This window comes from Polypterus senegalus, chromosome 16 (genome assembly GCF_016835505.1).
Source record: "Polypterus senegalus isolate Bchr_013 chromosome 16, ASM1683550v1, whole genome shotgun sequence".
NCBI classification, from domain to species: domain Eukaryota; kingdom Metazoa; phylum Chordata; class Cladistia; order Polypteriformes; family Polypteridae; genus Polypterus; species Polypterus senegalus.
The window spans coordinates 27,475,680-27,501,896 of record NC_053169.1 but is presented as its reverse complement, the minus strand read 5'-3'; the positions used below and the strand labels follow the sequence as shown (position 1 = coordinate 27,501,896).

The 26,217-nt window shown below is 35.6% G+C and overlaps 1 protein-coding gene across 3 annotated transcripts in view; it reads right to left on the bottom strand.

Annotated features, from left to right (window-relative positions):
* Positions 1–26,217, bottom strand: part of ryr2a (ryanodine receptor 2a (cardiac)) — a 612,010-nt gene that overhangs the window by 176,103 nt on the left and 409,690 nt on the right. For 2 of the 3 annotated variants that reach the window (XM_039738686.1, XM_039738687.1), the window contains exons 47-58: positions 23,799–23,919; positions 22,071–22,240; positions 21,544–21,764; positions 19,437–19,527; positions 18,187–18,327; positions 17,624–17,671; positions 16,030–16,193; positions 15,576–15,654; positions 11,904–11,993; positions 7,208–7,345; positions 6,028–6,105; positions 4,958–5,033 (exon numbers count right to left, since the gene is read on the bottom strand). In XM_039738686.1, the coding sequence (XP_039594620.1) occupies positions 4,958–5,033; positions 6,028–6,105; positions 7,208–7,345; positions 11,904–11,993; positions 15,576–15,654; positions 16,030–16,193; positions 17,624–17,671; positions 18,187–18,327; positions 19,437–19,527; positions 21,544–21,764; positions 22,071–22,240; positions 23,799–23,919 (1,417 nt within the window). The remainder of the gene's footprint in view (positions 1–4,957; positions 5,034–6,027; positions 6,106–7,207; positions 7,346–11,903; positions 11,994–15,575; positions 15,655–16,029; positions 16,194–17,623; positions 17,672–18,186; positions 18,328–19,436; positions 19,528–21,543; positions 21,765–22,070; positions 22,241–23,798; positions 23,920–26,217) is intronic. The other variant, XM_039738688.1, reaches the window with a different exon arrangement.

The window sequence follows — 26,217 nt, the reverse complement described above, 5'->3', positions numbered from 1 at the left end:
TGTATTTTTGTTTCTTTCCTATCCTTTCCTATATAACTATACATTATGACATTCTGATAGAATGAGAATGTAGTAGACTCTAAAGACCTAGGGCCTCATGTATATATAACATGGCTTACAGACAAAAGTGGAACTGTGCTTACGCACAAAAAAATCCAGATAAATAAATCTGTGCATACGCCAACTTCCACGTTCTTCCACTACATAAATCCCGGTCAGCGTGGAAAGTAACGCACATGGACACACCTGCTGTCCTGCCCCAACTCCTCCCAGAATTATGCATCTTTGAATATGCAAATCAATTTAAATTGCCCTTAAGCTCAGCCTTCTGTGAAAAGGCAATGGCAAAAGCAAGAGGGAAAATAGAAGAATTTCAGTGAATACCAAGTGGAGGCAAAGAAAAATGTAAACAGTGGTATAAACAACAAAAGGAAGTTGATAGAGTGACATAGCGTGTCGGAGAAACTCAAAAGCCCAAGTTCACAAAGTCTCACAGTGCCCGAAATAAAAAAAGAAGTTGTCAGATATCAAATTTGCTGTGAAAAGGTGAGTCGTAGCCCACCGTCTGAGTGTCAACTTTAATTTCTAAATTTCTTCTTTAATCACATAGTTTATTTTGTCATTAAAGTAGAACATCATAAACTTAATCGTAAAATCGTTTAATTTACTAGTTTCTCAATCCCATCATAACTAAAGTAGCATGTTAAATGCTTTGTTTTGTATTTGATCTTCTATGTGCTCTGTGTGTGTGAATCACTACGTACTTCCGGGCTTTTACTTCCTCCGACAGAAAACAGAATCCATTACATTTGTGATATTACAGCTCTCTGAATAATTAAAATACTGAGATATATACGTGATATCATTTTCATGATGATAGGAGTTGAAGCATGTTATTAAACATGGGAACACGGTGGACTGATTGAGTGCGTTTGGAGTTCTTGGGGTGAAACTGTTTCTGAACTGCGAGGTTAGTACAGGAAAGGCTCTTAAGCGTTTGTCATATGAGAGCAGTTCAATAGACAGCATGGCTGAGGCAGCGTGTGCTTGATGCTGTATACCGATAATTCTCTTTCTGATCAGCTCCTGTACAGCTGTGATTCACACTCAGATACAGTGATATAAATACTCTGAGTGGTGCAGTGACAGTAATATGGAAAAAGGTGATCTGATGTGGGATCTGAGGTGCAGTGAGAATAACAACGCTAAAGCAGTTATGGTATTTTGACCATTCTGTGGACCATTATATTGTTGTGTCTTGAGTCATGATCACTGCCATTTTTAAATTTTCCTACTTTACTGTGATTATTTTGTTGTTGCTGATGACATTTGGTTACTAAAATGTTAGCACCAAATGTTCGATATGTGACGTCATTGCTTTGCACCTGTTTAGGAGGGCAGCTCACTAACTTCTGTTTCTAAATATCAAATCAAATCTTTGCTGTGTGAGTAGACACTTTACAAAAAAGTTTTAGAAAGTTAGGATTTTTGCCTGTTTATTCGACAATAATTTTTGGTAAACATTTGGTTTTGATATTTTTGGTTTGAATATAACTCCTTGTATGTTTTCTAAAAGTTGGCATTTCTCTCATCTCCAGATCTTGATTAACTTAAGAGTAGATCACTTGAAAACTGTTTTATTGGGTATTAAATTAATAATCAAGTAACTACTTGCCCAAAACTAAATCTTAACTATATTTATTGTATTAATATTGTTTTTTTCTCCAGATTTTTTATTTGCTAAAATATAAAAGAATTTACTATATACAAACTTTAGCACCTTTAGCAACTGAACTCATTATAACCATTGCCAAGGAGTGTTATCAATACACCAAGACACTTTTTAAACAATTGCTCCGAACTGAGTTATTTATAACAAAAGCAAATTATTGAAGAAACCTGCAACATTATAAAAATTAAAATAGCTATTATGTATTTAACGATCTCAAAATTACAAACTGAAAAAATGTGTTTAAATACACATGGTTTATGCCTTTGCATATATGCCTTCTTTTATACTCAAACGACATAGGATGAAGAGACAATGCTATACACATTTTAAACAGCTAATTTTTTAATTAGTGAAACAAGTTTTAATAATAAGGATCATAACAGCTACAGGGATGAGCATAATATCCAAATAATGAATAAGAAACTGGCTTTCACATCAAATGAGGTTTTTGTGGAAAAAGGAGAAAGCAGCTTTACCGGTTAAAGTGATTCTTTTATATAGCGAAAGCTATAAAAATTGTTTGGGGTGTTAAGTGAAGCCCTGTTAAAAGTTATAATTCTGTTTAATTTGTTAAACAGAACCTTCCAGATTTTCCTCATCTTGCACCCTCATCCACGCTGGAAAAATCATTGCTCAATTTCAAGGAGTTAGACTCCATCTCTACAATATATAAAATCCTTTTACAATCCCTTCCTTTCAAAGATCCAAGAGGACACTGGGAAAATGACCTCTCAATTAATATATCAGAAAAGGAGTGGAAAGTAGCAATGCAGAGAATTCACTCAAGCTCCATATGCGCAAAGCATACAATTATACAACTCAAAATTATATATCGAGCACATCTGTCTCGACTAAAACTCTCCAAAATGTTTCCAGGGCGTGATCCAACCTGCGAACGTTGCAACCAAGCCCCAGCCTCACTAGGTCACATGTTCTGGGCCTGCTCCAAATTAACATTATTCTGGACAAAAATATTTAATTACCTCTCAGACAGTCTTGGACTCACAATCCCTCCTAACCCATTAACAGCTGTGTTTGGGGTTCTTCCAGAGGGTCTTAAAGTGGAGAAAGACAAACAAATTGTGATTGCATTCACTACACTGTTGGCACGCAGACTTATTCTGATAAACTGGAAGAACCCAAACTCTCCTCTTTTAAGTCAGTGGGAAACTGATGTGTTATATTATTTAAAATTGGAAAAAATCAAATACTCAGTTAGAGGATCTGTGCAGACTTTTTTCAAAACATGGCAGGATCTAATCAGTAATATTTTGAAATGATTTTATAAAGCATAGAGAATTTGTTGATTTAGGTATTTTTACAAGCCTTAAATTTTACACCGTTTGGCTTGCTCTCTCTCTCAAGGGTGGGGATCGATCTGTTCTTATAATTCTTTTTTTTTTGTAAAAACTTGATTGCTATGTATTGATTGTAATAAAATTAATAAATAAAAAAAAAAAAAAAAAAGTTATTGTCAAGATCTGGCTTATAAGGTTAATTGGTCTTGTAAAAGGCGCCATATAGCGCCCGACCCGGCATAGACTGACGCAGAGGCACGTGTAAAAACAAGTACACTTTTTATTTTTCTTCACCTGTGGGGCATGTCTTCCCTGTGAACCCAACAGGCAATACACAGTCCCAAAAGCATGTGATACAACACCAACAACTCTCCACCTTGTACCACCACTCTTCCCAGGCAACCTCGTCCTCTTCCTCCCAATTCTGGCTCCTTAGGAGTCGATGCTGGCACATTTTATTGCCCACCCAGAAGTGCTCCAGGTGCTTGATCACCTGTGGCTAATTGCATTTTTGGGCGGGACTGTAGAGGTGTCCATAAAGGCTCTGGGGTCCATGCAGCACCCCCTGGCGGCCACCCCAGATCCCCACAGGGTTGTGGAGAACTCCATCTCCCATGGAGCCCTGCGGGAAACTGAAGCACCCACGCCACCCAGGGAGGCTGCCACCAAGCGTTCCGGGGGAGGTACTGAGGAGCCCATGGCTGCTCCCCCGGAACATATGCAGAAGGGGCATCCCGGCCCGCCACAGTCTCTAAAACTGGCAGTATCATCTCTTTTTCCCTCCACTGTACCGAGAAGACGCCCAGTGAGGGCTCCTGGGCCATGACCACAATGCTCCGTGAAGTCCCACCCCTTCCTGTCAATCCCTATAAATATAGAGTTCCCCAGAAAGAGCTAGACCCTATGTATGATGGATTTCCCTGACCCTGACCTGCTCATTGGCCTCACTGATTTGAAATGCCACATTGCCTTTTTTTCAGTTATAACACCCCCGAGTGCCTATTTCAGTTCTGCTTTTTGGACAATAACATTAGATGGGGTGACTCTTTTAGCACCCCAATTCTTCTTTCAGACTCCTCTACTCCTTTACCTGTTGGCATATATTGCAGTATGTTTTTGGGGTTTCTGACACCAAGAAATGCAGTGGTTATATTCAGTTTTTGCTTCCTTTTGTTTTTAACATAGTTAAAAAATTTTGTACTTTCTACCATGGTGCTGTCTTATTTTCCTTATGTATGCTGCCATGTTGGAGATCAGTTACTAGGATGCAGTGCCCCATTGCTGGGATACAGTTCCCACATGTTGTGTGTCATATTGTCATTAGTGTGACATTTTAAAAGCCAGTGTAAAGTATACCTAATCATCCAAGATTGAATTCATGATGGAAAAAAACATGCACAATTTCATATTGATAGTTTAAAATTTACTGGTAACAATTTTTTCAGCACTTTGATTAAGATTTACATTATGTATTTCTTGGCTGTGGTTTCACGTACCCTTTTTGGCCTATGACATACTGCTCTGTTTCTGCAACTACACATCCTGACCTTTGATATTAATTATTATTTTCCTAGTTTCCTGTGTGAATTCTCCAATCTCCATGACAACTTCTGATTTCACTTTCTCTCAAAACAGCTCTCGTGTTACACAAGCAGTACAATAAAAAGTTCATAAGGTATCTCAGACTATGGTCAATGTCTTCCAAAAAGTGTATACCTTAACTATACAAAAAGCACAAATGGCATGACATTGCTATCAGGTGACACTCCACAATCAAACAGACCTTGTTGAACCCGAGCTGTAAATGCAATAGAATCAGGACATTTACAATTATTACATTTGATTTTAAAACATTTCAAATTACTCACAAATTACTGCTTCCTCACAAGATTTCTGTATAAATCCCAGAAAAACTAAAATCACTTACCTTTGGTTTCCAATTCCAGCTTTTTCTTTTTGGCCCAGATGTTGTGGTAGTTCTCGGCAAGCAATTCTGCCATTGACTGTAAGAGTGATTATTCATATAAGATCTAAAAATTGACAGAGTATTCAGGAAAGACACAGAGACTGACTACAGCATTTTAGCTATTCCCCTCCACTCACAATCAATGACATTTTCTGGTGTTACATATTTTGTTATACCTCTTCCGTAATGACTATGTTTAACACAGTTAATACGATAACATATTATAGCTTTATACGTGAAGGAAAAAACACTTCCATGATATTTAACATTGTCCTGATTAATACTTGTAAAATATATCTAACAAGCAATTACAAATATTTTGATGTTAATAATTTAGTGTCAATGTACTATGTTTCCTTAAATACTGTATAAACAAAAAAGGACATTGTGCAATAAAAATGCATTAAGCAGGATTGTAAGAGTTGGATAAAAACCTGTACAGGTGGTTGAGCATGATACAGCAAGAGAAAACACAATACCAGCAAGACTGGAAAAAAAAGACACTTTAAGACACATGCACTACAGCAGCTGCATTAAATTTATTGCTATTTATTCACCCCGTCACTGATGGTCATCAGTAATCTGGGCATATTTTTAAAATTAACTAAAACAATTAAGCAGCGATAGGCAGAATGTTACTGCTATCAGCTAAAATAAATTAAATACATTTTAATATGCATTTATAACACTAAGACACTTATTCAAAAGTATTATAGGCAATATATACATCCTCATTGGGCCAGTAGTCGGCATCACTAGAATGATGTCTAGAACTTGTCCATCCTCCATTATAATCATCAAACTCATCCTTTCCCCATTGCTAAGACAAGTATTGCTTGGATGCCAGCACATGACTGTTCCCTCCAACATATAAAATAATTACCTATATAATGAGCACATGATTTTGAAAGGTAAATTTAAAATTGCCATTTGTTTGTATAATTATGTGCAGTTCAACTTCTAACTGCTACTCATTAGGAAGACCACTCCTTTGGAGCTTTTAACATTTGAAAGCTTCAGTGCATACTTACATAAAGCTCCCGAGGCAGTGTGACATTACTCATGTCAATAGGTCGGGGACTATAACCATGACTGGTATCTACAGAAACCTGAAGAAGCAAACAAAATGTATGACAGCAAAGGTATCTTTAACTTCATACTTCAATGATAGAATTCTGCTCCTTTAGCTATTTCTGTGGATTTCCCTTTCAGGTTAATAGTTAACAAATATAAGACAGTGATGCAAACAATAGTGAATCCTAGAAAGAAGTGGTTCCATTAGTGTCCTTGTCTTCCATGTTCATTTATTACCAAATTACTGTTTTTCATAAAAAAAAAAAGAATTATTGACTATATTAACATACTTTTGTATATAAATAATATATATTTTTCCTGAATTGTTTGCAAAATAAGCACTGTTTTTTATTCTGTTTTGGCACAAATAATACTATAACTGTCAAGCTAACTGAAGACATGCCTCTTGCAATTAATGGACTTGATCTGATCAAAAATGACCTAGCTCTAAAAAGTGCTGTAAATAAATGGGATTTGCCAGTACTCAGAAAACTGTTCCATTAAGTCAGCAGTGCTATATTAGCTATACTAAAACTAGTGTATTGAGAAGCTGTTAAGTAACTATAAGAGTAGAGCAAGAATATTTAAGTTTTTGAACAGATTTATATGGAAGTTATGCCTGGAATGTTCATTTAATGGAGCTCTGTATACAAAAACTAACATCTTGCTAATGTAAGAAAAACCAATACAAGCTGAGGGTTTGTGGCCATATAAAGGTATTCTGAATTATATACAGTCATAAAAACAAGTTTGGCAAAGAAAACAGGACACGATTGTCCCGAAGTTATCCTAATATCAAACCCAGATATTTTTAAAAACTACCACACACATGACTTGGTAGTTTGTTTCAGCCAATCACAGTACCTTTGATGATGGGAATAATGCATCAAAATACAAACAGAACTGGAGGCCAAAGCAGCAGTGTCAGTGCCCAAGAGATAACTACAGATAGCATCAGAGTTCCAAGCGGATATTTACTTTTTACCACATAATATGCCACAAAAACAACAAAGAATTTTATATGAATTCAGATTGTAAACTCTGGGTTAGGAATGAGAAATGTAAGAGCGAAGATGCAAACAGGAGCTTCCTAAAAAGTGAGTCTGATAGATGATGATAATGATCTACTACTCCTACCTGGCTGGACTGTGATATCCGCCGTGCTCTGTTATGTAAGCTCATAGTGTCCCCTTCACGTATTCTTTCAATGCTCCAGCCCCAAGCAAGCATTGTTTTCAAAGACTCCTTAATAGGCCATCTATATACCTCCTTATCCTATTAATAATAATAATGAAAACACAGATAACTGAATTAACAGAAAAATATTTCCATACATACTCAGAAAATATGCAAGCAAATAGAGATACATATTATACTTTACATCAACAGTTTAAATATTAGTTATGAGTGATTCTTCTTTTCATATTTTAGGACTGCAATTAACATGCCTTTAAATGATGCAGGATAAGATTTCAAAATGGCCCAGTAAGCTGTACCCAAATTATGTTTTCTTAATTTTTATGAAATCTCTCTGCTCTATTTTACAGTATGTACTGTATTTATTTTCAGGACTTTCTTTACCTAAGAGTTTAAAGTTTGTTTACAGTAGGATATACTATGTGAAATATATTATGATGCCTCCTTCCTTGAGTAACATTCTCATCACATTTTGCACCAATCAGTCAAGAACACAAATTCAGTCCTTTCATTAGTTATAGTAATTAATAAATATACTGATACCATATTCTTTACTCTGCCCCCCAAAAAAGGCATGTACAGTATATTAAGAAAGAAAAATCCCTTCCATTGAAAATGATGTCTGCTTTGCAAGCATTCTTATTCAAATGTACAGTGTCATTCATGCTGTAAATACACTATGAAATATGTGCATACTTTTCATTCAACAATCAGTTAAGCAACTATCAGAATTAATCATCTTATATCTCATTAGACGTTATTCTGATGTTACAAAACATATTTACCTGATTCATATTATGATTTACAACTACATGGTTACATTGAATTAGCCAATGTAATCAAATTATTAATCTTACAATGAAATACCATATGTTGTATTTTACCAAATTGTGATAATTTAACTTAAATATTTTGTTTGGATGAATAATGACATATCAAACAGTAAATCCTTGATTACAATGTTTGATCTTGTAAGAGTATATACAGTAGAGGAAACAGCTTTCAGAAGAGATTGTGTTTTGAGATTGCAATGGATGATTTGAAAATAATGCTGCCAGGGGTGAGTTTCTGATTAACTGGAACCCAACATAAGAAAGAATCAAAGATGTGGTGTTATGTTGTCATGCTGTGCTTGTACAAGTGCATTGTAAACTTTTGTGCAGGAGATACTTTAAACCTTGCAGGCAACAGGCTTTCTGCTTCTAGTCTGAGATCTTGTCAAGCTGAACAGAAGTGAAGTTCACATTTGGGAAATGGAACATGAAGCAGGATTTTAAAGTTTTTTATTTATTTATTTAATACTTGTGCTTACTTAACTGGGAATCACAGAGGTCTAACCTTGAGCTTTCTGATAACAATGTCTAAAATGTTTGCTGTGCTGTGAGTAACTACAAAAGATAAAGCCAGTATGCTCTGCTACCAGTGTGTGTTTTCTTCTGTTTGGGTGAGAAGAGGGAAGCTGAAAATGTAGGAGCCTCCCTCAATGCTCCTTTATTAAATACGAAAAAGAGTCATCTATATCTTTCTTGCGATATATTCCTTTTTAGTGTCAATAAGCAAATTTCACCAAAGCAATATTCAGTAAATTTCTGTGTTCACATTTGCCGTTGTTTTTCAACTTATTTACTGATAATTCTACTGGTTTAGGAGAACTTTTTTCCCCAGCACCCCATAATGCTTTGTGAGGTCAATACAATATCCCACGGAGCTGTACTAGTCAACATTTGATGGGATCACCCAGCCCAAGTATATAATGCTGATCATTTGCATTACACACTCTGTGGGACTTAGTTAGGGGTAGAACAGACAAGTAAATAATGCAGGTTCTCAAAATTTATCAAAGTTATCTCTGCTTGTTACCAAATGTGCAGGTCGATCTTTGAGCTCCATGTCATTATAAGAAAAAGAGTCATGTGTCCTATACATGCATAATTAGTCATGTGGAGATAAAAAACAAACCTTGAAGGAGCCAGATAAAAATACAGGAGACATTATGAAATAACAATAATAGTAAAAGATTTATCACTATTTACAAGACGTTTCTATAATTTTAATAGAAGAAAAAATGGGAAGCATCAGCACAGACAATTTGGACTGCCTACAGCATGAGCCACGTTTGAGTATGATTTCTGCTTAATTTTGACAAAATATATGATTACACGACTCTGACTGTGCTATTTCTTCTTTGATCTCATGAAGGCACAGTGGTGTATTGGTTGGCACTGCTCAGGTCACCTTTATGGCCATAATAATCGGTCCAGTATAGTTTGTAGACATTTCTCTAGCTCTTATGGACACTTTAAAGATGATTGCACCATTATCCAGTCAAAACTAATTCAGTTAGTCCTTCCACATTGACTTCAATGCATTTTGTCAAGTTCGGTGATATTCACACTTCCATAATTTCTATGAACTCGAGGTGAACACTGTGGAGTTTGCTTATCACTATTCATTTTGCTTAGAAACACAAAACCCACAAGAAAACTAGGAGTGGAATGGTCAGCAGCATTTTATTACTACTGCCTGGCCTGCATTAAGATTTAAAACACCCAGATTGCATGATTGTTTGTATCTCCATACACTTTCTGTTAATGATTATAAATCAAATACATTAATTATAATTTTGAAGAAACTAAATTATCCGCTCTTTGTCTAGCTGCTTTCCCTTAAGGGCTCCGGAGAATGTTTTTGAAAAGTCTTCTTTTTTTTTTATTTTTTTTTTTATTACAATCCATACAAAGAAAAGTCTTCTATTGGTGGTAACACTATGTTGAAGTGTTGGTTTGGAAAAAAGACAGTTCTAGTCAATGAGTAGTCTGCCATTAGAGGTCATATGGTTGAATACACAGGGTATATAAGTACAGTGAGACACATGTCAAACTGGTTTTGGCATTTCTTCCCATCCTATCCTATCTTCCTATCCCTCATTATCCATTTCTAACTAAGTTACCTTTCATGTTAGTTGATCTGATCACACAATAAAAAAAATTCATAGATACAAGTATGTTCAAATGAGACACTGTAAATGAATTCAGGATTTCCCAAGTGCTTTCTGAGATCAATACTCTTGGGATCTCAGAATGACATTAACCACCTTATAGACCAGTGTTTCTCAAACTCGGTCCTGGGGAACCCCTGTGGCTGCAGGTTTTTGTTCCAAACACATTCTGTTTTTAATTGGACTCCTGGGCTAATTAAGTGAACTGATATTTCCCAAGTTCTGTGTTTAGGGAACAATATAGAAATTAGAAAACTAAGTTTTCTAAAAAAAAAAAGAAAAATATTAAAATGTACCAAGCAGTTATATAGGAATAATGTATTTATTTCTTTTTAACAGTATTTTCTTCTTGATTTTCATTCTACTTTTCTAGGTCTTCTAATAGTTTAATCAAACCAATTTTTACTAATTAGTTGGTCTGACTCTAAAGTAGTTGCAGCCTTTGATTATTCAGTGTTGTTTGCCTGGGTGTCTGATCTGCTCATTTTAAATTGTCATTAATAAGACAATACATACAATGAAGGGGGAAAAACTGCACAAAGAAAGGGCAAAGTATAATGAAATCAACAAAAGAGAGTTAAGCATTATAGCAAAAGTAGAAATATCTTTAAATATCTTATAAATGTAATAATCATGCTGCTAAGCTTTTCTGAATGTCGAATAAAAGAAAAAAAAAATACCAGCCAATTAAATGAGATCAGTGCCATCAGGTGTTGTCACTGATCAGGAATCTGGTTGGAACAAAAACCTGCTGCCACAGGGTTATAGATGAACACATTATAAAAATGAATCCTTCAACATAAGACATTTTCCAAATTCAAAAACAAAATACAAAAAAAAAAAACAAAGTTAATGAAAAGGTTAATTTAAATCATTGAAAATTAAAAAAAGGCAAAAACATATTATTATCACATACTGCCTCAAACAAACTACTAAGTACAACTTATATATATATATAAAATAAACCACCATTGAGTCCTGACCAGACGTGTAGTATTTTTTAGGTCAAATATTTATTAAAAAAATACAGAGGAAAAAAAATAATGTGAAACCAAATGTCTCTTAATCATGGATTTAAAACATTATGCAAACTATTACAAATAAAAAATGCTTATCAAGTAAATCTTGTAAATGGTGTTTTATAATAACGCCATTTTTGTAAGGGACTAAAGACATATGTAACTTAAGTAAACATTCCAGGAGTTCGTTTTTTCCCCCACTCTCATACACAATTTTTTGAAATCGCATGTAAGTTATGTAACTTTTTTGAAGGAATTCCTAAGAAGCTTTTGAAATACTTTTTTATTTAATTTATGCAAAAGACAAGCACTTTCAAAGTATTTTAAACAGCAGAGAAGTTTACAAACAGTATGTATATACCAGCTAGAGAATTTCTGTAGTGAAGAGGAACTATAACGGGAATAAGACTCTGTAGGTATCTGTAACAAAAATATTCTTGAAGATTTTTTAAACAAAATACAATTATCAAATCACTGAAGGAGTTATTCTTTATTTTACATTCAGCAAGTGTAGTATCTTAATGAGCATCAAAAGATATTACAGTAAAAATAGATAATAAACATGTATGAATACATTTCATAGTGATTATTGATGCAAATGAACTATGATTACACTGACCTTCTCTGTAAGCAGTCTATATGGTTTCAACAGATTGTGGACCTTACTGGTTTCACAAAGAACCTCGCCATGAATCCAGCCATTTGCAAACTGAAACAGAGATTTAAAGAATGCATCTGTATTGTTATATTAGAATACATTTCTAATACATTCCAAATATATTTGTAAATGAAGTCACAATGAAACTGGACAGGCATTTGGAAAAACAAATAGATCACTCATATTTGAGCAAACTGTGCATTTTTCCAAAGTAGGTAAGTGAAGTAGCATAATTAGCTGTTACAGAAGAATAAATCGAATTTTACTCCGTTAATATACTAAAATCATAATAATTAACATAATTTTCATTTGACTTAAATATTTTATAGTGGTAGAATAGTGGTTAGATGCCAGACAGCTCCTCAATGAGCACAGGCTGAATCCCGGCCTAGCCAGTGCCATTTGTAGGTTCTTAGTACACTTGTAGTGATGATGTCACATGTGATGCACTTACCAGTCATAACCAGAAAAAGTTATTGTTACAAATTTGTACACAAAGGCACTGAACGGCAACAACCTCACCCTCAGATCAGTCTGGTAAAGGTTATAAAGCCATTTCTAAAGCTTTGGGACTCCAGCAAACCACAGTGAGAGCCATTATCCACAAATGGCAAAAACATGGAACAGTGGTGAACCTTCCCAGGAGTGGCCGGCCGACCAAAATTACCCCAAGAGCGCAGAGACGACTCATCCGAGAGGTCACAAAAGACCCCAGGACAACGTCTAAAGAACTACAGGCCTCACTTTCCTAATTTAAGGTCAGTGTTCACGACTCCACCATAAGAAAGAGACTGGGCAAAAACGGCCTGCATGGCAGATTTCCAAGACGCAAACCACTGTTAAGCAAAAAGAACATTAGGGCTCGTCTCAATTTTGCTAAGAAACATCTCAATGATTGCCAAGACTTTTGTGAAAATACCTTGTGGACTGATGAGACAAAAGTTGAACTTTTTGGAAGGCAAATGTCCCATTACATCTGGCGTAAAAGGATCACAGCATTTCAGAAAAAGTAAAAGTAAAGCACCAACAGTAAAATATGGTGGTGGTAGTGTGATGGTCTGGGGTTGTTTTGCTGCTTCAGGACCTGGAAGGCTTGCTGTGATAGATGGAACCATGAATTCTACTGTCTACCAAAAAATCCTGAAGGAGAATGTCCGGCCATCTGTTCGTCAACTCAAGCTGAAGCGATCTTGGGTACTGCAACAGGACAATGACCCAAAACACACCAGCAAATCCACCTCTGAATGGCTGAAGAAAAACAAAATAAAGACTTTGGAGTGGCCTAGTCAAAGTCCTGACCTGAATCCAATTGAGATGCTATGGCATGACCTTAAAAAGGCGGTTCATGCTAGAAAACCCTCAAATAAAGTTGAATTACAACAATTCTGCAAAGATGAGTGGGCCAAAATTCCTCCAGAGCGCTGTAAAAGACTCATTGCAAGTTATCATAAGCGCTTGATTGCAGTTATTGCTGCTAAGGGTGGCCCAACCAGTTATTAGGTTCAGGGGGCAATTACTTTTTCACACAGGGCCATGTAGGTTTGGATTTTTTTTTTTCTCCCTAAATAATAAAAACCATCATTTAAAAACTGCATTTTGTGTTTACTTGTGTTATAATTGACTAATGGTTAAATGTGTTTGATGATCAGAAACATTTTGTGTGACAAACATGCAAAAGAATAAGAAATCAGGAAGGGGGCAAATAGTTTTTCACACCACTGTATATCTGGGGAGGATGAAAGCCACTATCTAAATCAAGTAGACTGGATGGTAAACTGGTGCAATAAAAACTCTCTCACTCTGAATGTAAAAAAGACCAAAGAAATATTTGATTTTAAGAGACAGAAATCTGTATGTTCACCTACTGTAGTTCTGGGAGAGGAGGTAGAAATATGACTGAATATAAATACTTAGGAACTTACCTAGATAACAATCTTAACTGGAATACAAATACAAAAAATTATTCTCTAATGGCAAACAGCACTTATTTCTCCTCCATAATCTCAAACTATTTAAAGTAGACAAGGACCTTATGTTGTCCTTCTATCGCAGTATAATCCAGTCTGTGATCACTTTCAGTTTCATTGCTTGGTTTAATAGTCTGACAAACCAAAACTCAAAAAAGCTCCAGCAGATTACGAAGTATGCAGCGAAAGCTGATGTAGATGATTTGACTAGTGTATGGCAGAGGGCAATGTTAAAGAAACTGGAAACCATCTCAACTGATGACAGACATCCATTACATGTAGAACTAAAGTTCAGTAAATCAGGAAGGACAATCGCTTTGAAAAACCACACAAATTGCTCCACAAACTCCTTTCTTCCTAGTGCCATACGACTTTTCAATAAGAAACATCGGAGATAATGATTAAGGTTTTGATATATATCTTGTAATCTTTTTTTTTTTGTGTAATTACAGTATGTATTATTTAACTGCTTTACCTTAACCTGTCTTGTTTCTATTTGTCTAATTCTGTCTGTTATCAGATGCAACTGAGAAGGCAAAATTTCATGTTTTCTTGTGTAAACATGACTAAATAAAGAAATCTTAAACCCTACTTTATACACTTTAAAACTATTTAAGCTGTCTTATAAAGACTCTCGGTGAAACCCTTTCCAATTCATTAACAATAGCAGGGAAGGGAACATTACACCATCCAATCTATTTTTGACTATATATATATATATTGTGGTTATGTTGGGGGCCTCGGGTAAAGGGCTTTGAAGCCCAGCCCTGTAGGGACCTGTGGCCATCGCCAGGCGGCGCCCCGATGCCGGTATGTCCCGTGTGGTCCCCGGCCAGGCTCCCCAGGAGGACCAGAGGAGGGCTTGGGCCTCCTCCAGACCGAGAGGGGGCGTCCGTCCTGGTTATGCTGGAGGCCTCGGGTAGAGGGCTTGGAAGCCCAGCCCTGTAGGGGCCCGTGGCCACCGCCAGGCGGCGCCCCAGTACCTTATTATCCCGGGAGCCCGGCACTTCCGCCACACCAGGAAGTGCCGGGAGGAAGACGACAGGGGACACCCGGACGGCTGCGCAGCCGGCACTTCCGCCGCACGGGGATGTGTCAGCGGGAGATTGCCGGGAAGCAGCTGGAGCCCATCCGGGTTCCTATAAAAGGGGCCGCCTCCCTCCGGTCATTAGTGGATGTCGGGTGGAAGTGGACAGAGCTGGAGAGAGGATTAGAGGCGGCCAGGAAAGGCACAGGAACTGTGAGCCCTGGACTTTGGGGAATCGGTGCAGACGGCACTGGGGTCTTGTAGTGCACGTAAATCTTGTAAATAATTATTGTAAATAAACAGTGTGTGGTGGAGCCAATGATGTCCGTCTGTCTGTGTCCGGGTCCAAGTTCACAATATATATATATATATATATATACTGTATATACATATACACATTCAGTACTACATTTTGGAAAACCTATGCTCTATTCCTTTTCACTGCTCTTTACATTATCAGTATGTGCATGGATTCAAGTTAGTATAAAGGTTCTAAGACAATGCAATTGATTTTTTCAGTGTTAGAATAAGCCTGCTTTCTGACCCAGGGTTAAAGCTAAAACAGACCACTATGTGTGCCTCTGCAGAAAATCAAAATGTTCATTACTTACAAACAAAGCAGTAAAAAACTAGCCTTACCTTTTCCATTGACCATTTCTCATGGGAATGTTCTGCATATTTGTTGATGAAGTAATCCAGTTTTTCTGGGATATGCACACTAAAATATAACCAATACACAACTATAAGATATTTGTAAAATGTTGTGAGTAGGTTTTATTAAAGAGTACAATATAAAATTCACTTTTATCCATAGTGTAAGATGTAAATATACTGGAGAATTGGTACTGCTGGAACAGGCAATTATAATTGGAGAAACACAATAAACACAACATCCTCATATCAACAACATTTTTATAAGTGTATGTTTAGGATTAATTTAATTTTGACAACAAATGTTTAAGTTAAAAAAAAATGTTGCACAGGAGGTTACTCCTAGAAAGTGAGTTTTATCACACTAATGCAAGGACGTAACTATTTTGTTAGTACTTATTTAATGTACATTTTCTCTCAAAAAGCTACAAAAACATCATACTTTGAGGTATCAACAGGTTGTGGGTTGAAGTTTCCTTCCGCATCCATTGAAGATTGTTTCTCCATCATGGCAACGTAGTTTGACTCCATGTAATCTGGTGGCAAAGCCCCTGCTACAGCGCTGAGGCATGGAAGTGCCAGTTTAAACAGTTCTTGTTCATACTTCTGCAAAAAAGGTTGAGATGGAGGAGACACACAAGGAATTAAGCAGACATTGTGGCACAGTCATCACCTCAGCCAAGCGTGGGGTTAGCATTTGACAGAAATAAATTAGTAAGGATAATCTTTGTAAGTATATACTGTATCATTATACTGTAATTATTTTACCACAAACAGCATGAAAAATGAAAATGTTTTGCAAACATGCCAAGCAATGAAGAAGCTTTAAAACGATTAAAGTCCAGTAATATTTTTAGTATGCATGAAATGACCACTAATAAAGCATTCTCATCCAAACAAAAGTTAAGCAAAATGATTCATATATATGCACAAACATATATATTGCATCTTATATGTAAATCCTCCTTAAATATACAATAGTTAATTATGGCAGTGGTAAAATTAGGATGAACGGGAAACCATGGTAACAGAATGCCACAGAAGTTAATGGTAACAGGGTGTAATGTAGGGCACGAAATGATCCAAATATCACAAGTACATAAAACTGATGTCATGATAGAGATTGTCTTTTTTTCAAGACCACAAGTTTCTGAATTTTTTGTTTTCTTTAAGTGTCATCCAGGATTATCATGCTCTTGAGATGTCTAAACTAGCTAAAGAATGGTCTTCAATTGGTCAATAAAGAATGATCAGTTCAAGTGAAGTTCTGACAAAATGCTAACCAACCTATCCTTTCAATGAAATTCCCTCCATGTTTGTAAAGTCTTTATCTGAACTCTGAAATATCCACGTGTTTAATGTAAAAATATAGTAAAAAGCATTTCCTATATAAGCCCACTATAAAAATTTGTCAATATCATTTATTTTACACAAACCAATATTATAAAAAATCCACAAACATTTCTCTCTATTATACAGCATCATGTTTATTATATAAGTTTGACTGTTATAAAAGTTACACTATTTCACGTCTTACTTATTTTTTAACACAACTGTGAAACTTTTTAGCATTTTAATTGCTTAACTTGCTTCCAAGAGGTGGTAGTTAAATTGTATTGAAAGTTTAAATACCCAGATAATCGATGTTTAAATTTATGTTCTTTTTTTGCATTCTCTAATATTAAAAGCATACATCTTTTGGTAGAAGAACTTCTGTGATACTGTATTTGCCAACTCCTGCCGAGTAAGTATTGTACATTCTTTGCAATAATATTTGAAAGAAATCAGTGACTATACCTAATTATGCTGAATACTAATACTTTAAAATTAATTTCAGGAAAATACTTAATAAATATTAAATATCTTAAATCATTTTATTACACGCTATACTTTAAATGAAATTAATTTCAGGAACATAGATAAATAGTTCCTTATTTGTCTCAAGGTAGAAATTTATAATTAATAATAATGAAAAAATGGAATATACAGCAAATTAGTTTGAAGTGGAGGATTTTATACTTGTTAGTTATTAATACCTTTACACAATATGTCCTTATAAATGGTTTAACAGAAAATGTAATATCCTTACACAATTAAAGCAACATTACACACAAAGAAATAACAATATATTTTGTGATAGTTTCAGTTAGAGTAAAACACAATGATAGCACATTAGGCCAAGTGTATTGTTAAGAGGTAGTATGGATTTAAAAAAGGGTAGAAATCAATAATGACATACAAGGGAGAAATATTTTAAACAATATAGACAGATTTAAAATATTATTAAGCCAATCCATATTTGACAGCACTTGCCAATATTTTTAAAATATAATTTATGAATAAAGTAAAACATTTCATTGTTCAACTTTGGACTTAAGTGCTAAATATAACATAAAGCTTACTTTACTATCTAGCTAAAGCAACATTTATAAATATCCTAACTAGCTAACTGCATCTTATTTTACTAATGAAAATAATACTTGTATCTGATTATTTAATTTTGTGTCTGATTATTTAATCTTTTGTGGTACAGGGCCCTTTTACCTCTTTCTAAACTTTGATAAGAGCTTTTCACAGAAAAGTAACACTATAAAGCTACCTTTTGTGACAAAGCATCAAAAATCCCCCAAAATAACTTTCTGGATAAATGAAGTTCTTCTTCTGATGCAGCTCCAAAATTTCCCCATCCTCCAGGTAGACAATAATATTTCCAGCAACGCTCATAATGGTTTGTCAACAACTAAAACAAAAAAAAACAATATTTTTTTAGCACCATAAAGCATTTATTGTTGCATTGCACTTTTCTTTCTCATATTAGACACTGAAACCAAAGAACAAAGGAACAGGGAGAACGCAAAGCACAATAAGTTAAAGAACATCATGCTGAATTTGAGGACTTTGTACTGCTACCATACAAGTGAAAACTTGGAAACATATTTCTACATTTTTTCAGCTTGGTCTAAAAGTAGTGAGACAAGAAGCATTCTGGCTTTATAGATATTTACAAGTTTTACTGTCCTCTGACTATAACCAATTAATCACCCTGATTGATAGATTTAAAATTCCACTGTAAGTGTGAGTTTTTGAGGGCTTCACCAGAGATGATTGTTGTTCTCTGCCACAATTTACAACCTCTCGGTGACAAAGAGCGATGAAAGACTAAACTGTTTTATTTGCAGTTTTCTGTAAATGTAAAATGCTGCTGCAAGAATCATTGCTAGAGCTAATCTGTACAATCATATACTGTAACACTTGCCCAGTAAATAAATAGCATAAAGCATTCCCTTTTCTTTCTCACTCTGTCATTTTCCTTCACTCTGGCCTTTCTCTTCCTTAACTCGAATGTTTGCTTCAGCTCACCTCCTGAAATCACATGCAAAGGGCAAATTTTGTAATGCTTTTTATGGCTATATTGAAGCAATGCCTGGGAACTACTGTATTTCCAGCATCAGCAATGTCTACAGGACGTCATGTGACCATCATTTAGAGCTGTCTTGGGTCCAAGAAAAAGGTGCATCCCTGAACCTCAATACCCAAATTAACCTCCCCTGGTACCAACACACATAAATGGACAGAACAATCCCTTCTGTCCTGAAATAGTGATAACTTCAATTTAGAAAAAAGATAAACCCAAACAAAATCCAAACAGTCTATAATAAGTTTAAAATGAAAAAAAGAATATCAGCATGTCAGTGCCTCCCTGTATTACAGGTATGTTTCCGAGAACATTCATCTTTAGATATATGAATACACACTGCTTGCATGTACAGCTGGTGAAACAAATACAGCAAAATGCTTATATAAGAATGTATTCAATATTTAGGTGTCACAGAGCAATCATCTTCTTACCTTAAGGGGCATTTTTGTGTGTTCATTCAAAAGTGGAACATCAAACACCAGTCTTCTGAGAAGATGCTGCATCATTGAGGGTCTCAGCTGCCTGCAAAATGTAAATATTTGTTGCCAATTTTGCAGCTATCGTGAAATACATATATTAATTTAAGATGACTGGCAGTAACCAGCAGTAAAAACTATGCTTGGATGCACCTGAAAGATTTAAAATAATTTCTCAACACGGAAGAAACATAGCTTAAAAAAAATAAAAACTTATTACAAATTAATAAAATTAGTATAACATTCGAGTGCACTGAGAAGTAGGTGAAGCTTTAGAATCCTAACTCTTATGTTTGGACTGCCAGAGGAAACCCAAATGAATACAGAGAGAACATGCAAACATCACGCATGGAGCACCAGCTCTTAAACACCAGGTTCCATACTACAAGGCAGTAGCATTATCACTGCTGCAAAATATAAATAAATAAATAAACAAATAATATATATATATATATATATATATATATATATATATATATATATATATATATATATATATATATATATATATAGGTCAAATTCCGTTACAACGAAGTACCAGGGACCTAAAAAATATTTTATTGTAATGAAAATTTTGTAGTAATGAGATTCTGTATTTGTTGCTATAGTGCTTTCTTTAACTTGGGTCCAGGCATTTGCAATCATTTGAATAGCCTCTTTCACATTAATTTGCATTTCCTCCTGTCTGCAAGTTACGCTGACGAGAATTTTTCTCAGCATTTCCATGGAGATAAAACATTTTCAGGGTGCGGATGATGCCCAAATCCAATGGCTGAAGCACTGCCATGTAATTGGGTGGGAGGTACTCAACTCAAACATTATCTAAATGTAGAAGCATGCTGTGGGCAGCACAGATATCAATCAAAAGCAGAATCTTCCTCTTCTTCTTCTTCATATTGTGAGGCTTCTGAACTTTTTTGGGAAAAAAATTACCTTGAGACGTCCTAGCTTTACCTCTCCATTGGGTATGTCTTTGAGAAAATATATATGCTTAAAAAATACAAACTACAATTAGCCATAGACGGTTGGAAACCAACATCTAACCATAGTACACAAAATACAAACTTTACATCAGCTGAGTTGGTGTCTGTTGTTTAAGAAATCTGTTCCAGTTATCAAGCTTCTTAGACATGGTTTTAAACTACATGATATTGTAAAATTCTACAGAATGTATTTAAGATTCTGTTTTTTACTGATGTTTTGGGATATGACTTATTGTTATAAAACTATACAAAAAAAACAAAAAGCTACATCTGTCTTTTTAATTAAATAAATAAAAACAAATTAAAACTGCTCCAACTTTCAATGCAATTAATCAAGGCTCTGAATGCACCTTATTTAACACAGTTCCTCTGGTCTGTTGCATTTTGTAATGTGCTTAATTGTCTTTTCTCCTACACTTGCTTCCATAAGTCTTTATTTTTTCTGGTTAATTTCAATGATAACAACTGAGGTTAAGTTAGTTTTGGGGCCTGTGCTTGATTCTTTTTTCCCCGTGTTTTACAGAATGCAGTACTACTGTGGGTGGTTTGTGGATTAATGAAGGTGTGAGTTAAAAGTATAGAAAGGAGATATAGGAGTACTTTTGGTCAGGTGTCTGAGTGTGACTGTTATATCTGAGCTGACTAGTCACTGTGCCACTCTATAGAAGGCTTTGTGGTTTAAGAGATTATTATATTCATTATTTCTGATAACAGCACTATTTATCTTAGTGTAGTATACAGAAATGTCAAGTTACTCATTTCACTTGGACAGAAAACCTATTAGATTTTACATCCAGATATTAAGTTAACAACAAAGCTCTTAATTATTAATTAAGGGCATTCTTGTTTGATATACTGTATCTTTACACATTCAATGTAACCCAAGAATTCATTTTAGCAACATTTAAGATACTATGCTGCTTTTTGTTGCACAGAACAAATCAGCAGAATGGTACCATTTTTTGAGTACTGAGGATTAACAGTAACTGCAGAAAAACTTGAAAACAAATGACACAGACAACACATGGACTTCATTCAAGAATGCATTTTTTTAAATAACAAATTAATTGTTTTCTTACCCACACACAGCCAGCAAACACTCCTCAATAGAGTCCCTTTGTGCTTTGGTAAGACAACATCCTTTGGATAATCTATATACAGTATGAAGTAAGGAGTCAATGAGGGAGGCATAAGGCTCCGTACCAGCGAAGAGTGGAGCACACTTAGTAAGCAGTGGCAGTACAGCAGTACACAGATAACGGTTTAAAGCCAGTGCCATATCCGTGGCACTGAGAGCAGCCTAAAACAGGAACAGCAACAAAGATTCATTTCACCAGTAATGACTAACAAAAAATAGCAATGGCTGATAAGTAGTAACATAAACTATATATATAGTACACTGCATAGAAGTAAGATTTTTCATAGACATCATTAAGTTGGACCATAAATTCTTTTAATAATTCATTCATCTCATAAAATGTCAGAGAAAAGGGAAAAATTGGAGAAATTGGGAAAAAGGGAAAAAATGTCTGTATTATTACAACTTTATTACTTTATTTCGCATTTAATTAAAAAAAATACATATATATGTATATAGAAACATTACTGTGTCCAAAGATGCAGCTGCTCGAAGGTCTGGGAGAAAACCAACTTCCAAAAGGTGCAAAAGGAAATTTTGGTCTTCAATTCCATAAACTCTATCTAAAAACAGCACCATTGCTGCTTTATGGTCAGGACAAAAACCAGCAGACATATCAGGCTCCACCACGGTACCATCTAGGCAATAAAATAAAGATGTTTGATTGGTTTTATTAATATTTAAGGGAATGAACACTCACTCCATATTATGTGACAAAAACATGAGAAAAATAAAGTTGTATGGTTTAGCTAAATGTTATTGGCATTAGCCCTTTATTAATTCACATTGTCTGTGTGAGTTTTTATGGAGTACTCAAGTTTCCTTACACATTCCAAAGATGTGCAAGCTAAGTTAATTGGCTACTCTTGATTTTCCGTTCATAAATGTGTAAGATGGTTCCTACCTTACCTCTGATGCTTATGGGTCAGGTTCCCCCTGCAACTCTGTAATGGATTAAGAATGTTTAGAAAATGGATAAACCACTCCATAGGCCTATAAGGGTAAATAGGCTGCCAGGGGTTGATAACTCTTGTAACTGCAATAAACATCCTATGGTCAGATACTTTAAGAGGTTAACTGCAGGATAGAGGTTAGTCAGAATGGCATGACATCTATATGGTTTCCCTACAATCAATGGGTGAACATAAAGGATCTCGACAGAGAACAGGTGGGATTGTACTCCATATTTAAAAGAGAAAATAGCCCAAAAGTGCTTACAGATACATAACCATTTAAGAAGCAAAGTAGTCTCACTGCTTCTCTTTCCCAAGGAAATGTTAGGTCTTCTGACTTGGTTATGCAGGAATTTCATATGGCGTACCTAACTCTGGAAAAAAAAAATCTAAAATGACTGACAAAATGAATCAAGGGGGTTTAATGGACACAAGATGTTTATTACGACAAAAACTTGGTGGTAAAGAAATAGCGAGGCCACAGAATTAAATAGATAGAGGAAAACAGAAATTGAGATGTCTGAAGAGTAGACACAAATAGACATGCCAACTTTGTTGTGTATTTATAATTTGGGTAAATTGAACTTTATCTGTGACTACCTTCAACATGTCTATTTAGTGAATAAATCAAATGTTTGATACTTCTGGGCTTAGTTTGTCCATTTTTAAATCCAAGCTGAACGCCCATTAGGAGGTGTTCTGTTACAAACCATACATAGTGTGAGACATGGTGTACAAGAAATGGACCCCAACCTGTACACTAAAGCTAAGGCAGTGCCCTATACAAGTTTAATTTTTATGCATTGTTTGTCACCTATCTTGTGTATACATTATAAAAGTTCTTGCTTTATATACTTAAGTATGGCTTCATTTTCTTTTAGTGTCCTACATTTTTAGATTTAGAGTATTCTCGTGTCAAAAATTAAAAAGCTATGAAGTTATGGATCTGTTTATTTATCTGTTTTTAAATTCAAGATTGTACTGAAGTTGAATAAGTGGTATTTCACACAGTATTTCTAAGATGGTGTTGTTAAATGAAATAAAATGACAGTTGAGTATTTGTCAAACACTGCATGCTGTATATGAACTGGACCTTTGATTGATTAATAAATCAATGCATACTTAAGTATGTTCCTTGAATTTATGTCATATCAAATTATACTGACCTCCAAACATCTATTATCTTGCTTTCCATAAAGTTTGTGAAAAAGCATTTTTTATTCAAGATACTCAGAAAATGTACCTTTGGCTAATGTTGGCATTGGAAATGGAATGCTGATAACGCCTTCAAGATCCTCTATAGGTATCAGAGAACGGAGAATAGCTCGTATCCTAATAGCTTCACCTTTCCCAGCATGGATGAGCTAAGGCCAAAAAAAAAATAGAGAATGAAAACTATGTTTTATATGAATAAATGTACAGTAATTACATATACACTTGTATTACAAAACCTTTTACATATTAGTAATATACTAAAACATTGCATTTATCTCAAATATTCTAAATAAATTTCTTGTCTTGTACTCTTATGTACTGTGGATAAAACTTTTGTTTTTGATTTTTTATAATTTCTCTTTGGTCTCAAAATAGATTGTTTTAGTGCTTTTAAAGGTCAATGAATCTTGTGGTTCCATTTTTTGAAAGCAAATAATGATATCCAGCGAGTGTTATCTGTTGCTGGTTGCTATGTCGTTGCTAGATAAAATTAACCAGAAGCATGTGGTATGTGACTTCACCAGGTCAAAAGTATAAAGGTCACCACTGCGCACTTTCTGATTGTCCAAGTTTAGATTCTCCCAAAAGAGTTGTGTGTTCATTCTGTGTTGCTTTGAATTCCTGGTTACAAATATTTTTTAACCAGCATTTCGACTACAATTTATGATCTATGATTTGGCTCTGATTACATGTTCCTTTCGTTTTTGTTTGTCAAACTTAGCTGCATGATTTTCTGACTAAAATTCCTGAAACATGTTTGTTTAACCAGTAGATGTTTTGGTTCTGACACCTGGCTTGAAATTTTTCATTTAGCGATATCTCCTGATTTTGGTTCCATTCAGACCTGCTATTACCATGTACAGTCAGTAAAGTACGATTATTTTGAGTTAGTTTCTAAATCTGTTCATGCACCCATGTGTCAATTAACAAGGTTAAAATGAGCTGGTTCCTATCCTGGCATTATTAGCTGGAAATCAGTAACTGACACTGAATGAGGACACATGTTCTTCACAGAGCATAAACATGTACCAACCAACAATTACTATCCATCCATCCATTTTCTAACCCGCTGAATCCAAATACAGGGTCACGGGGGTCTGCTGGAGCCAATCCCAGCCAACACAGGGCACAAGGCAGGAACCAATCCTGGGCAGGGTGCCAACCCACCGCAGGACACACACAAACACCAAGCACACACTAGGGCCAATTTAGAATCTCCAATCCACCTAACCTGCATGTCTTTGGATTGTGGGAGGAAACCGGAGTGCCCGGAGGAAACCCACGCAGACACAGGGAGAACATGCAAACTCCACGCAGGGAGGACCCGGGAAGCGAACCCGGGTCTCCTAACTGCAAGGCAGCAGTGCTACCACTGCGCCACCGTGCCGCCCCCAACAATTACTAATAACAAGTAAATCTGGAAAAGCCAAATAATACAATATAAATATCTTTTAGATGTTGTAGGAAAATAAATAACACAGAAAAAAAACACCTGGCAGAAATTTCTCCAGTGCTGTCACCATCTGTCTCAGTATTTAAATCAAAACTGGAAATCTGTGATTTTAGCATAGTGTACACTTGTTACAGTTTTTATCTTGACTAGAATTATGGAAGTCTTTGGGACTGAATGTTACTCAACCTTTCCCATTATTTCTCTCTACTCAGTGTCCTCCATCTGGTCTAGGAATTACTCTATGCTAAGATATGCCACTGAAAAGACTTACAACAGAGTACACACAAAACTACAGCCTTTGAGATTTTTCAGACATTTCTTTAAAAAAACCTGGCAAGTTAAGTAATATTAAGCAAAAGTCTGTTACTGTCAAATCAATAAAGGTTCACTATTTAATATATGCGAATACTGTGTCCAAAACAAAATCCCTGTGTAAAGTGCATAAATTTCATTACATACTGTAATGTTTCAGAATATAGTGTACGGGGGTGGCACGGTGGCACAGTAGGTAGCGCTGCTGCCTCGCAGTTAAGAGACCTGGGTTCGCTTCCCAGGTCTTCCCTGAGTGGAGTTTGCATGTTCTCCTCATGTCTACATGGGTTTCCTCTGGGTGCTCCGGTTTCCTCCCACATGCAGGTTAGGTGCATTGGCGATTCTAAATTGTCCCTAGTGTGTGCTTGGTGTGTGTGTGTGTGCGCACCCTGTGGTGGGCTGGCGCCCTGCCCGGGGTTTGCCTCCTACCTTGCACCCTGTGTTGGCTGGGACTGGCTCCAGCAGACCCCCGTAACCCTCTAGTTAGGATATAGTGGGTTGGATAATGGATGGATGGAATATAGTGTACAGATTTCAGCATAAAGTGTATGTTCTATTAAGAATAAATGAAGTCTTCAAAAGAACCTCATATAAGACAACATCTTACTTATTGCAACCTTTTTTTAAGCCTCAAACAAACGGTGTCAGAATAGGCCATTGCTTTGTAGAGTGCAGTGATAAA